Source organism: Poromitra crassiceps (assembly GCF_964638095.1).
Source record: "Poromitra crassiceps genome assembly, chromosome: 5".
Lineage (NCBI taxonomy): Eukaryota > Metazoa > Chordata > Actinopteri > Beryciformes > Melamphaidae > Poromitra > Poromitra crassiceps.
In genome coordinates this window covers 38,789,854-38,803,442 of record NC_139642.1, presented here as the reverse complement: position 1 = coordinate 38,803,442, position 13,589 = coordinate 38,789,854, and the positions used below count along the sequence as shown (strand labels likewise).

At 41.6% G+C, this 13,589-nt stretch overlaps 1 protein-coding gene across 1 annotated transcript; it reads left to right on the top strand.

Annotated features, from left to right (window-relative positions):
* Positions 1–5,120: 5,120 nt before the first annotated feature.
* LOC310776463 (extracellular calcium-sensing receptor-like) lies at positions 5,121–11,820 on the top strand (the record flags this gene model as incomplete). The annotated part of the gene is made up of 6 exons (XM_083636653.1): positions 5,121–5,353; positions 5,551–5,848; positions 6,235–7,029; positions 7,211–7,438; positions 8,340–8,463; positions 10,907–11,820. The coding sequence occupies 6 exons, from the start codon at positions 5,121–5,123 to the stop codon at positions 11,818–11,820; spliced, it is 2,592 nt and encodes an 863-aa protein (XP_083492779.1).
* Between the last annotated feature and the right edge of the window lie 1,769 nt (positions 11,821–13,589).

Here is a 13,589-nt window from a genome sequence, read left to right as displayed (position 1 = left end):
CTGTATACCAATGGGTGGTTGATGTGACATGGCCTTTTTTGTCCCAAGTGTCAAACACAAATAAATAAAAATTACATTTGTCAAAAATGTCTTTTATATTGTTCAAAGCATACTGCTTTATGTGAACATACTGAACATTCCTGCAATTCATCACTCACTTTTTCACAATTCTCAACCAAATATGAAAAAGCTCATGGTGTGACAAACTATTTTTTTTTAGTTTACAGTGAGCCACAGTCGTGAAGTTAGTTGAGTATCGCCATAAAATGAAGGCTAATGGTACAGCTGTTAAAAATCTGGCAAAACACACATCTCATGGTACCAAATGCATGTTGTGCTTCGGCTACTCACCACACGATGAAATATTAATCCAAAATACACATAATCGGTCTTTTTGGAAGGAAAAGAGGTCGGTGGTCATGTTTGGAAAGTAGTGCCGGCTACCTCCTTTCCTTCCAAAAAGACCAAACGATCTAATAGATCCTAACCAAACTTGGGTAGGGATGTACTCTGAGCTCATAGGAAAAGGATTGTCATTTCGCCTATAGGGGGCACTATACCTGTACCTCCCAATTCTTACATCCATCACACACACACACTCACACACTTTCTTTTCTTTCTGGATTTGATCTTTCAGATTTTCCCGGAAGGCACCGGGGTTGTATGACGTCGTCGCTAAGGGTTTCGTCAAGCGGTTTGGGCGCTATTCACGATTAAGCGCAAGTTTTTTCCCCATTCACTTGAATGGGGTTTAGAAAAATCTTGCATTAAATTAGCTGTATCTCAGAAACCATACAGAGCGACCTAACTTGGTAGGAAGGTTCACAGATAGGCCTTTTACTATCCACGAAAAAATTACACCAATGAATTGACCTGGTGGTGGCCCTATAACAGCGAATTTGAACTTTCAGATTTTCCCAGAAGGCACAGGAAGCAGTCTGGGGATAAATAAATGGTTATTTTATTTTGAAGGGCGGGAGGAAGTGCTGATTCATTGTAATTATGTCCAACCTTACTTCTGACTCTTGCATGCATGCAGTTATCTTTATTATTGTGCTTGCTGAAAGCAAGGGGCAATCTATAAAGTCCCCCATATTTATTATTATTATATCTGCCACTTTGTTTGGCACGTTATGCCGCCCACATTTTTCGCACCACATAGACATGCCAGACCTCAAAACGTGCGGCTTATTGATGACAGGGGTTGTATGACATCGCTAAGGGTTTCATCAAGCGGTTTGGGCGCTATTCGCGATTAAGCGCAAGTTTTTTCCCCATTCACTTGAATGGGGTTTTGAAAAATCTTGCATTAAATTAGCTGTATCTCAGAAACCATACAGAGCGACCTAACTTGGTAGGAAGGTTCACAGATAGGCCTTTATATCCACGAAAGAATTACACCAATTGATTGACCTGGTGGTAGCACTATAACAGCGGATTTGAACTTTCAGATTTTCTGGAAGGAGACGCCTCATCCTGCTCAATTGGAAGTCGGTTATACCTCCTACACATAAACAATGGGTTGGTGAAGTGATGGCTCATCTAAAACTTGAAAAGTTGAAATACTCAATTCGAGGGTCTGTGCAAAAGTTTTTTAAAGTCTGGCAACCATTTTTAAATTATTTTGAATCCCAATATGCTACAGCTACAATAGAGTAAAATGATATTCTGTCTACTTTTTTATGTTTCTATAATAAGGTGGTGATGGAACTGTGTGAGGTAGTGGTCAAAAGTTATATGTTGCTGTTTTTTGTTTGTTTTTTGTTTTGTTTTGTTTTTGTCTTCATGTGGGAAAGGGGGGTTTACGTTTTGTGAGTTTTTGTTTTGTCTGTTTGGAAAAATCAATAAAAATATTTGAAAATAAAAAATAAGATTTTCCTGGAAGGCACAGGAAGCAGTCTGGGGAGAAATAAATGGTTACTTTATTTTGAAGGGCAGGAGGAAGTGCTGATTCATTGTAATTATGTCCAACCTTACTTCTGACACTTGCACGCATGCAGTTGTCTTTAGTATTATGCTTGCTGAAAGCAAGTCGCAATCTATAAAGTCCCCATACTAATTATTATACTGTATCTGACACTTTTTTGGCACGTTATGCCACCCACATTTTTCGCACCAGACCTCAAAACGTGCGGCTCATTGATGACAGGGTTTGGATGACGTCGCTAAGGGTTTTGTCAAGTGGTTTGGGCGTTATTCGCGATTAAGCGCGTTTTTTTTGCTACAGGTGTGTAGGGATCTACTCTGAGCTGATAGGAAAAAGATTGTCATTTCGCCTATAGGGGGCGCTATAGCAGCATTCACTACCTGTCCCTCATAATTCTTACATCATCACACACACTCACACACATTGGCTGCGTTTCCCAACAAAGAAGCTTCTTAAGGCGTTAAGAAGCTTCTTAAGGAGTTAAGAAGGAGTTAAGAAGGCTCCAAAGAAGTGTTTCCTAAACTCCTTCTTAACACATCGCTAAAGAAGGCTCTTAAGAAGGGTTCTGTGAAAGGTGCTATATAAATCCACAACATTCTTATTATAAAAGGAATCCATTCTGATTAGAGGAATATAGCCTACGGTAAAACATTTAAAACACAAGTAACCATATTACATAGAGGAGAGATTTTCAAGTGTTCCCCAATTTTAAACACTAAAGGGTGCATGAAAGAAAGGAAAAAGGGAAAAACACAACAGTGGACACTATATTATTATCTCCTTTTGCCTGACGCGGCTGAATCTCCGAGCGTTTCATCGTTAAGAAGGTGTTAGGAATGCCCCAGACCCTTCTTACAAAACCTTCTTAACGAAAGATCATCTTAGGCTAAGAAGCAATCGGGAAACGCGTTGGCTTCGTTGGCTTCTTACGGGAGCCTTAAGAAGGGTCAAATAAGCTCCTTAGCGCTAAGAAGCAATTGGGAAACGCGTTTGCTTCTTTCTGGATTTGATCTTTCAGATCAGTCCCACGAAGCAGTCTGGGTAGAAATAAATGGCTATTTTATTTTGAAGGGTGGGAGGAAGTGCTGATGAATTGTAATCATGTCCAGTCTTACTTCTTGTATTGACTTGACGCACGCACGCTATAGTAGACATCAGACACAACTCTATATATACCCCCCTGTATTCAATGTGTTATAGAGCTCAACAGGCACGTGACTTTTCGTGACGTAATTTGCCCCGGAAGTAAGTTCCATTTTCTCCATAGACATTTCGATAAATCCAAATATAACGAGTTTTAAGGCTCGAACCAAGCCAACACGTGATCCAGAGAATCTTGAGTGACCATAAAACATTTGGGTAAGCCAGAACAAAAAGTAACAACGGGGGGGGGGGGGAAGGGTTAGGGTTAGTTGTTATTTTTAAAATATATAATTTTTCAGGCCTTACCGCTCCTTCATCCCCAATTATTTGTTCAAATTAGTGCAATTAGACATTCAAATATTGGATGCATAAAGACCACAATTTCATCTGACTGAATACTGCCAATCTCATTAAGAACCCTGGTGGAGGCATGGAACATCACTGTTCCATTACTATTTGTCATGCTTTAATATCTATAAATACTGCTGCAAGCTCTGCCCTGCCCGCAGTTTGTCTCTTAAGGTCCTTACTTTTGTGTGATTAATTCGCACATCAATAATATTTTGTAAACCTATATCAGTCATACCAACGGCAACGGGCCAAAATTCCACTGAGCGATATTGCTTTTTTTCTAGGATCAGGCTCGATTTGTCAGAAATTCGCTTCCGATCTGTTGCTGTGATTGACAGGTGGGTCAAAATTCGCATCGCAATTACGTGCTGTATATTCACTAGCCTGGGTAAACCCATCCCCCACGTGACCTGCTCTCAGACCTGTTCTCAGTCACTAGGGTCTGGCGAACGAGCCATTCAAACCGGTTTCTGCCGTCGGGGAGGGGCGGGTGTACCTCCCTTAATAGACCACTCCATCAGCCAACCAGCTTAGCACACAGAGCACATGCGCAGTGCAACAGATGGCGTCATCACTCTGCGACCTTTGTTGTTAGCACAGCAGCTAACACTTTTCATTTCAGTACTGCTAGCACGCAATGGCTACAACCATGCAGCCATGATGCAGCCCCTCCGCCCGAAATGTAAACAGACTCAGAGCTGGCCTACGGATCGATGTGTGATTTCCAGGTAAGAATATGTTATTCACAGGTATATGCCACACTATTATCTCAGAAACTAGCGTAATTGTGTTTGGTAAGAAAGACATTCGATAAATGACTGACTTTTCCTCATCGGCTGTAGTGGGTTAGCGAGGTAACGTTAGCTAGATTACGGGAGCATTTAACGATCTAATGAATTCTAGAAAAACATGTCAGAAGCTAGCTAACGTTAGCCACGTGTAACATACAGTAACTAATACGTTTTATATTATTAGAGCTTCCAAGAAGAGAGAACATTGCCTCTGCCAATGACTCCTGTGACGGTGGTCAGGGAATGAAAGAGGAACAGGACAACTGTCTACACTCTACACGGACCCAAACCTCGATCCCTGCTGCAGATGGCCGCAGATCTGGAGAGATATTTGTGGCTGTGAAGAACAGTCATCATCTATACAGTGATATGATCTAGTTATCAGGGACACGCTGTCTTATCTGCATAAATCATATTGAATAGTACCAGACAAAACCTTCAAAACAAATCAAGCTCTGGAATTTTTTCAATTGGAGATGTGTAGGGACCCTGACTATATGGATCACCTGGACATATTATTAAATTTTATAAAACTGCAATTGTGCAACAATTACATTTTATGTACAGTACTTGTTAGTATAGTTTCATGTTTGGTTTTACCTGTAATAAATGGGGACATTTACATCAGTGGCTTTTATTTACCATCACAGCATAAATGACAATGCATAACCGGTAGTAGTCCTTATCAATGCTCTCCAAAACACATCCTACAGGAGAACATAAAACTGTTATTCTTTGCAATTCTTTTAAAATCAATGCTAAAACATTTTAGGGTAAAATATTGACACGAGTAACTGGTGATCTGCAGATGATGTAAGTGACTGGGAACTGAGAGAGCACGTCACGTGGGGGCTGGGTTTACCTAGGCTATATATTCACATCACTCTTGGTGTCTAACAGTCTTTAGTATGATGTCCACCCAAAGGTGGACAGAGCAGGGTTGGGCCCTTCTGCAGCTTCTGCTGGTGGCATCTCTCTCTGGGGCTGAGGAGCCGGTGTGTCAGCAGAGATGGGAGCCGGAGATCCCCCAGCTGTCTAAGAATGGGGACATTATTTTGGGTGGAATCTTCTCTTTCCACAGGAGCTATAAAGGCAGACAGGAAACCTACATGTACAGACCACCGCCACTGCACTGCACAAGGTAATTCACAATGTTAGCTGTTTGACAGAAGTAAGATAGAACATTAGAAGAGTTGGGTAGATATACAAAATGGATACAAAAAAAATCATGTTGAATTGTGAAATAAGAAATGTTTGCTCATTTAATTTAAATTGTAATTTTGTTTCATTCCAAGGACTGTTATATAACACCAACTATTTATAATGGTTTGGGTCAAGTTTGAATTTCGCAGGGTTCCAGTTTGCTCAGGCTATGCTCTTTGCCATTGAGGAGATTAACAACAGCACAGACTTGCTGCCTGGCATCTTTCTGGGCTACAAGATCTATGATGAATGTGGCTCACTTGCAAGGGGAGTCAGGGTGACACTGGCCTTGGCTAACGGTAATGAGGATATATCCACAGCCTCCGAGGCACCCTGCACCAGACCGGCCCAAGTGCAGGCTATTATAGGACCGGCCTCCTCCTCTCCTTCCATGGCTGTATCCACCGTCATTGGACCTTTTCATATCCCATTGGTGGGTAGTCTGTCTGTCTGTCTGTCTGTCTGTCTGTCTGTCTGTCTGTCTGTCTGTCTGTCTGTCTTTCTTTCTTTCTTTCTTTCTTTTTTAAACAAATGTATCATGTACTGTAATGACCTTTTGATTTATTTATTTGGATCCCCATTATAGCCACTACCAAGGTAGCGACTACTCTTCCTGGGGTCCAGACAGTTGGCCACAGTTTGATCTATTTTGTTTTCTTTTGCCGCTAATACAGTAATTATTACAGTATACTGCCATTTGTCTGACAGCTCACAGTAAAGGCAGTTTTAAGAGAATCACTGCTAATGTGCTCTATGTTTTCCTGTGTAGATTGAATTTGCATCCTCATCTTTGGAATATCATTCCTTTCTACTCCCTAGATCAGCCACTTTGCCACCTGTGCTTGTCTCAGTGACAAAGTCCGGTACCCTTCCTTCCTCAGAACAATACCCAGTGACTTCTACCAGAGCAGAGCTCTGGCCCAGTTGGTCAAGCATTTTGGCTGGACTTGGGTCGGGGCAATTAGGAGCAATAATGATTATGGCAATAACGGTATGGCCATATTCACACAGGCGGCCCAACAGCTGGGCATCTGTCTAGAATACTCTCTATCAGTATTTAGAACAGATCCACCAGAAAAATTACAGGCAATAATTGACATTATCAAAGCTTCCACTTCCCAGGTGATTGTCACTTTCCTCTCCAGCATGGATATGGAAATACTACTACATGAGATGGCCTCCCACAATCTGACTGGGTACCAGTGGGTAGGCAGTGAAAGCTGGATCATTGATTATCACACTGCAACTATGAATGGACACCACATCCTGGATGGTGCTATAGGGCTGTCCATCACCAGGGCCCATGTCACAGGGATGAGAGAGTTCATCTTGGATGTAAATTCACTGAATTCATCTAGTAATGAATTGTTCACAGAATTCTGGGAGACAATGTTTGATTGTAGGTTTAAGCAGATGAAGGGCTCAGAAGGGAATCAGAGATACTGTACAGGCTCTGAAGATGTGTCTGGGCAGCAAAACATTTTCACTGATATGTCACTCATGCCCATCTTTAACAATATCTATAAAGGAGTGTATGCTGTGGCTCACGCACTACATAGTATTCTTGGCTGTAAAGACGTATGTGGCAATAAGGTACAGCCAGATCCATTCATGGTGAGTTGAACACTGAAGGCTGAATGATAGTTCATCATTATGTGCTTCACATGAACTTTTTTTTTGCCTTTTTTACAGTATTATTTAATAAATTGTTGCATGTCCATCATTCTGCAGAACTAATACGAGGTGGTTTACATTGAATGGGATATGAAGTAAAGTAATATATCTATCCACTTAGATTTTGCAGCACATAAAAAAGGTTCAGTTCAAGACAAAAGAGGGGGAGGACGTTTACTTTGATGAGAATGGAGACCCAGCAGCAAAGTATGAAATCATAAACTGGCAGCCAAACAAAAATGGCAGTGTGGAGTTTGCCACCTTTGGTCTTTACGATGCATCTTTACCTGCAGAAAAACAGCTAAATCTGCACACTGAGTCCTTAATTTGGGCACAGAACTCAGAAAAGGTTAATACCGTATGATCATTATGGATTGTTAAAGTCGAGCTGAAATGGGATTCCCATGGTCTGTGATTCCTTATCATGACTTATTTTGACTGAAACAGGGTAGAGAAGCAGGGCATAAGTGTAGGAGTTTGATTTCACCATTGGAAAGTGGGTGTGTTTGTGACTGGAGTTGATGAGACTGAATGGGGCGATGCAAGCCTTGTGAGGCGAGTGGACTGTGCAGCGCGAGACAGCAGCTCTCCGCAAAATTATGAATTTTACTGGACAAATCTGAAACCTTCCAGTCATGTTCCAATACCAGTCTATGTACAAACACAATATAATGTATAGAGGCTTGTGCACTGCATGCTTGCTGGCTGGTTCACTGAACCAAGCCCCAGAGCAGAGGACCAACGGTTGGCTCTCTCCGGGCATACAGCCTCTTCCTTCCTGAGGGAGAGTGCTGGCTGCCCGCCTTGAAGCATCCTACGAGCCAAATGCGAGTTAACGAGCCAGTTACATGTCTTTTGCAACGTATATTAACATTTATGGGCTAGAAAATTCTTTCCATATAGGCAGCCTTGTTGCCTGCTCAAAGTTTTCTCCTAGCCATGAGGATTGATTGACAGCTGTCATATCATGATAATTATTCGATGTCGATATCAACACAGCATGTTTTACTTTTGATTTGAAAAACCAAAGAAATTTGATTTTTGTAAAAAAATAAAATAAAATAAAAAATAAAGCATACATTGTTAAATAGGGGCACTGTACAACCAGGGATGTGATCTGAAATAGTTAAAAAGTCCTTTGTCATTTCAGTTTGACTTTAACTTGTGGGATTATTGTATGGTAATGTCGATTTCATCCGAATTCCAAAAGGTGACAAAGTATATCTCATACTGCTTTTTTGTTCATGCAGGTGCCTGTGTCAGTGTGCAGTGAGACCTGTCCCCCAGGAACACGTAAGGTCCTCCAGAAAGGAAAGCCGGTCTGCTGCTATGACTGTATAGCATGTGCAGAAGGAGAAATCAGCAACACCACAGGTAGCCTACTCTATTATTTAATGGATGAGAGGATAGTAAAAAGTAATAAAAATTGAGTTCATCATTAGGACATTTGAATATCAAATTTGGGAGTAGTGTGTGAAGTCTTCTTCTGATTTATAGAAAATGGTTGAGTTGCATTACAGTATGTGATTATACTGTCAACATGTAAATTAGTTTGGAACAACTAGTATGCATCAATCACTTTTTTTTTGACTACTTGCTGAAGCCTTTTCAGGGGAACAGGGGGCTGGAACCTATCCAAGCATACATTGGGTGTAAAATTATGAATCAATTACTTATGTAAATAAGTAGCTTACATTCTCCCTCCTTATATATTTTCTCCCCTAGTCAAATATACACTATTTCTTGTATGGCCAAAATTATCACATTTGGCCTACCACCACAACTTTAAATATGTTCACCCAAAAATAAAAATTCAGTCATTATCTACCCACCCCCATCAATCACTAGAATATAACATCCTACTACCATAATTGGGAAGCTGTATGCGTATATGTATGTCTGTCCAAATAAATGTTGATGTTAAAATTAAATTACTGTACATTAAAATGTATTATATTTGATATTTGATAGACAATTTACATTCTAAATCTAAGATACATTTTCAAACTAATAAAAACATTACCCTTTTATCTGCTTAACAGTAATTTCATTAGTTAGATTTAGAGTTGATTGTAAAAAAAGCACAAAAACATATTTAAAGGGGTGTAGCCCTAACCCTACCCAGAACCCATTCTCATTCAGATATCTTGAGGTGAGAGGTCAAGGGACCTCTTTGAAAATGACCATGCCAGTTTTTTCCAACAGTAATATCGGCTACATTTAATTAGTACTAGAAACGGAGCGCGCTCTTTCTAGTGTCCCTCCTACAGTGTCTCGTCCTTGTCCTCCTTCCCCTCCTCCTCCTCATCATTCATTTCTACTGTACCTCGTTGGTCGCCCTCAAGGTCTCGCCTGCTTTGCAGGCTCGCAGGTTTATCTCAAGAACCGTTTATCCGATCGACTTCAAACTTGGCGAGTGCGCTGACGGGAACCCTGTGGAGTGCAGTGCAAATTTGGGAGACATGGTCATAGTGTCAACTATTGGCAACACAAAAAGTGGTTTATCTCAAAAACCGTTCATCCGATTGACTTCAACCTTGGGGAGTGCGCTGCTGTAAACCTGATGGAGGGCGATGCCCAATTTCGGACACATGCAGCAGAGTCATAGCGCCACCTACTGACAAGACAAAACCTGTGTATTTTGCGAACCGACGTCAGATCGACTTCAAACTTGAGAGGTGCGCTGCTGGGAACCCTTTGGAGAGTGGTGCCCAATTTTGGAGACGTGCGTAGTCATAGCGCCACCTACTGGCAACATAAAAAGTGATTTATCTCGAGAACTGTTCATCCGATCGACTTCAAACCTGGGGAGTGCGCTGACAGGAACCTGATGGAGTACAGTGCCAAATTATGTGCATTTCGTACAGGTGCATAGTCATAGCACAGCCTACTGGCAACACAAACAATGGTTTATCTCGAGAACCATTCATCCGATCGACTTCAAACATGGGGAGTGCACTTCTGGGAACCCTGCGGAGTGCGGTGATCAATTTTGGAGACACGCATAGGCATAGCGCCAACTATTGGCAACATAAAAACCTGAGAACTGTTCATCTGATCAACTTCAAACTTGGGGAGTGCGCTGCCAGGAACACGATGGTGTACAGTGGAAACATTCTGTGCAATTTGGACATGTCATAGCGCCACCTACTGGCAACACAAAAAATGGTTTACCTCGAGAAACAGCTGCTGGGGACCCAAGAAAGTGCAGTTTCGAATTTTGTGCAATTCATCCAATCAGAACATGGCTTTCACGTTTCTCGAGAACTGAATTTCGGGATCAGTTTGGTTGCACCCACAAAAGTGCCCGCTATCATGCTCCCTTCCCTCCCACCACCCACATCCCCATAGACACTCCCCCTACCCACCCGTCGAACCCCGACTTGATGACCTACCAATCCCTTGCTACGCCCCCTATTCCTTAGCCACGCCCCCTTCGCTAAATGTCTATGAGTGACTAACTGAGTGATGACTGTAGGGGCGGCTGTAGCTCAGGAGGTAGAGCGAGTCGTCCACTAATCGCTTTGATAAAAGAGGTCGGTGGTTCGATTCCCGGCTCCTCCAGTCTGCATGTCGAAGTGTCCTTGGGCAAGATACTGAACCCCAAATTGCTCCCCCCTGCCGCCATTGGTGTATGAATGGGTGAATTTACCTACTGATTGTAAAGCGCTTTGGATAAAGGTGCTATATAAATGCAGGCCATTTACCGTTTATGACTTTAGCAACTTCTGACCCCGGCTTGGCCTACTACCACCGCCGTGGGAAATTAAGGGAGCTACTCAGGGAATCTAATATCTGTTTTGATTTTAACTTGTAGATTCCATCACCTGTGTGCGATGCCATCCTGAATTCTGGTCAAACGAGAAAAGAGATGACTGTGAAAAGAAGGACACAGAGTTTCTATCATATGAAGAGGTTATGGGGGCACTGCTCACGGCAGCGTCCCTGTTAGGAACTTGCATGACTGCTATCGTGGCTTTCATTTTCTTCAGATACAGGAACAGCCCCATAGTCAAGGCCAACAACTCTGAGCTGAGCTTCCTGCTGCTCTTCTCCCTGGCTCTGTGTTTCCTGTGTTCTCTGACCTTCATCGGCCGTCCCTCTGAGTGGTCCTGCATTCTGCGACACACAGCATTTGGGATCACCTTTGTCCTCTGCATGTCTTGTGTGCTGGGGAAAACTATGGTGGTGTTACTGGCCTTCAGGGCTACACTTCCAGGCAGTAATATCATGAAGTGGTTCGGCCCTGCTCAGCAGAGACTCAGTGTTCTGGCTTTCACTCTCATACAGGTCCTGATTTGCATACTTTGGCTAACTATCTCTCCTCCTTTTCCTTTCAAGAATTTTAAACACTTTAAAGACAAAATCATCCTAGAATGTGCATTAGGCTCAGCTGTAGGCTTCTGGGCTGTGTTGGGGTATATAGGAGTCCTGGCTATGTTATGTTTCTTTCTAGCTTTTTTGGCTCGGAAACTGCCTGATAATTTCAATGAAGCCAAATTTATCACCTTCAGCATGCTGATATTCTGTGCAGTTTGGATCACCTTTATCCCTGCCTATGTCAGCTCTCCAGGGAAGTTCAGTGTTGCTGTGGAGATATTTGCAATTCTGGCCTCCAGTTTTGCACTGCTAATCTGTATTTTTGTTCCAAAATGTTACATAATCTTATTGAAGCCAGAAAAGAATACAAAAAAGAACATGATGAGTAAAATGCCATCAAAATCATCATGACAAGTGAATACAATAGGCATCGTAGAATGACAAGAACTTTTATTTCATTGGTGAATGCAATCGGGTACTATTATAATTAACTGTGGTTGCTGACATTTACATTAATCCCAATTATTAATACAGCACACTATGTGTTCTGTTGAGGTTCATTTCTCAGACTGGCAAACTAGCTCTTGCAAACCCAATGCTTTTTCTTCTTCTTCTTCTTTTTAGTCCTCTTTATTTTATTGAAGAACAAATTATCTATCAGCCGAATGTCAGCCATTGAGACATTAATTTCTTCATTCTCAAATTGAGTTTCTTTGGGACAATAAATTATTGTATTTATTGTATTTTACTATTTTATTATATGACAAAAACAACTCTGGTGTCCGGTAGTCTCCTGAGGCTTTGAAACATTTATAAGAGCCATGCCATGAGCTGTAGAGCTGTTTAGCCTGGCCTGCACAGCAGAACTATGCCATTGCTGATGCTGCTCCTCTTGGTCGTGCTAATGGGGAGAGGAGACATGGGAAGGCTTTTACATACTGTACCCCTAACCTAGATCAAATAAAGTACATCAGCAAGATAAAATCTCAGGATAGTGTGAACTGTAGAGTGAACATATACACTACGTTTACACTGTATACCAATGGGTGGTTGATGTGACATGGCCTTTTTTGTCCCAAGTGTCAAACACAAATAAATAAAAATTACATTTGTCAAAAATGTCTTTTATATTGTTCAAAGCATACTGCTTTATGTGAACATACTGAACATTCCTGCAATTCATCACTCACTTTTTCACAATTCTCAACCAAATATGAAAAAGCTCATGGTGTGACAAACTATTTTTTTTTAGTTTACAGTGAGCCACAGTCGTGAAGTTAGTTGAGTATCGCCATAAAATGAAGGCTAATGGTACAGCTGTTAAAAATCTGGCAAAACACACATCTCATGGTACCAAATGCATGTTGTGCTTCGGCTACTCACCACACGATGAAATATTAATCCAAAATACACATAATCGGTCTTTTTGGAAGGAAAAGAGGTCGGTGGTCATGTTTGGAAAGTAGTGCCGGCTACCTCCTTTCCTTCCAAAAAGACCAAACGATCTAATAGATCCTAACCAAACTTGGGTAGGGATGTACTCTGAGCTCATAGGAAAAGGATTGTCATTTCGCCTATAGGGGGCACTATACCTGTACCTCCCAATTCTTACATCCATCACACACACACACTCACACACTTTCTTTTCTTTCTGGATTTGATCTTTCAGATTTTCCCGGAAGGCACCGGGGTTGTATGACGTCGTCGCTAAGGGTTTCGTCAAGCGGTTTGGGCGCTATTCACGATTAAGCGCAAGTTTTTTCCCCATTCACTTGAATGGGGTTTAGAAAAATCTTGCATTAAATTAGCTGTATCTCAGAAACCATACAGAGCGACCTAACTTGGTAGGAAGGTTCACAGATAGGCCTTTTACTATCCACGAAAAAATTACACCAATGAATTGACCTGGTGGTGGCCCTATAACAGCGAATTTGAACTTTCAGATTTTCCCAGAAGGCACAGGAAGCAGTCTGGGGATAAATAAATGGTTATTTTATTTTGAAGGGCGGGAGGAAGTGCTGATTCATTGTAATTATGTCCAACCTTACTTCTGACTCTTGCATGCATGCAGTTATCTTTATTATTGTGCTTGCTGAAAGCAAGGGGCAATCTATAAAGTCCCCCATATTTATTATTATTATATCTGCCACTTTGTTTGGCACGTTATGCCGCCCACATTT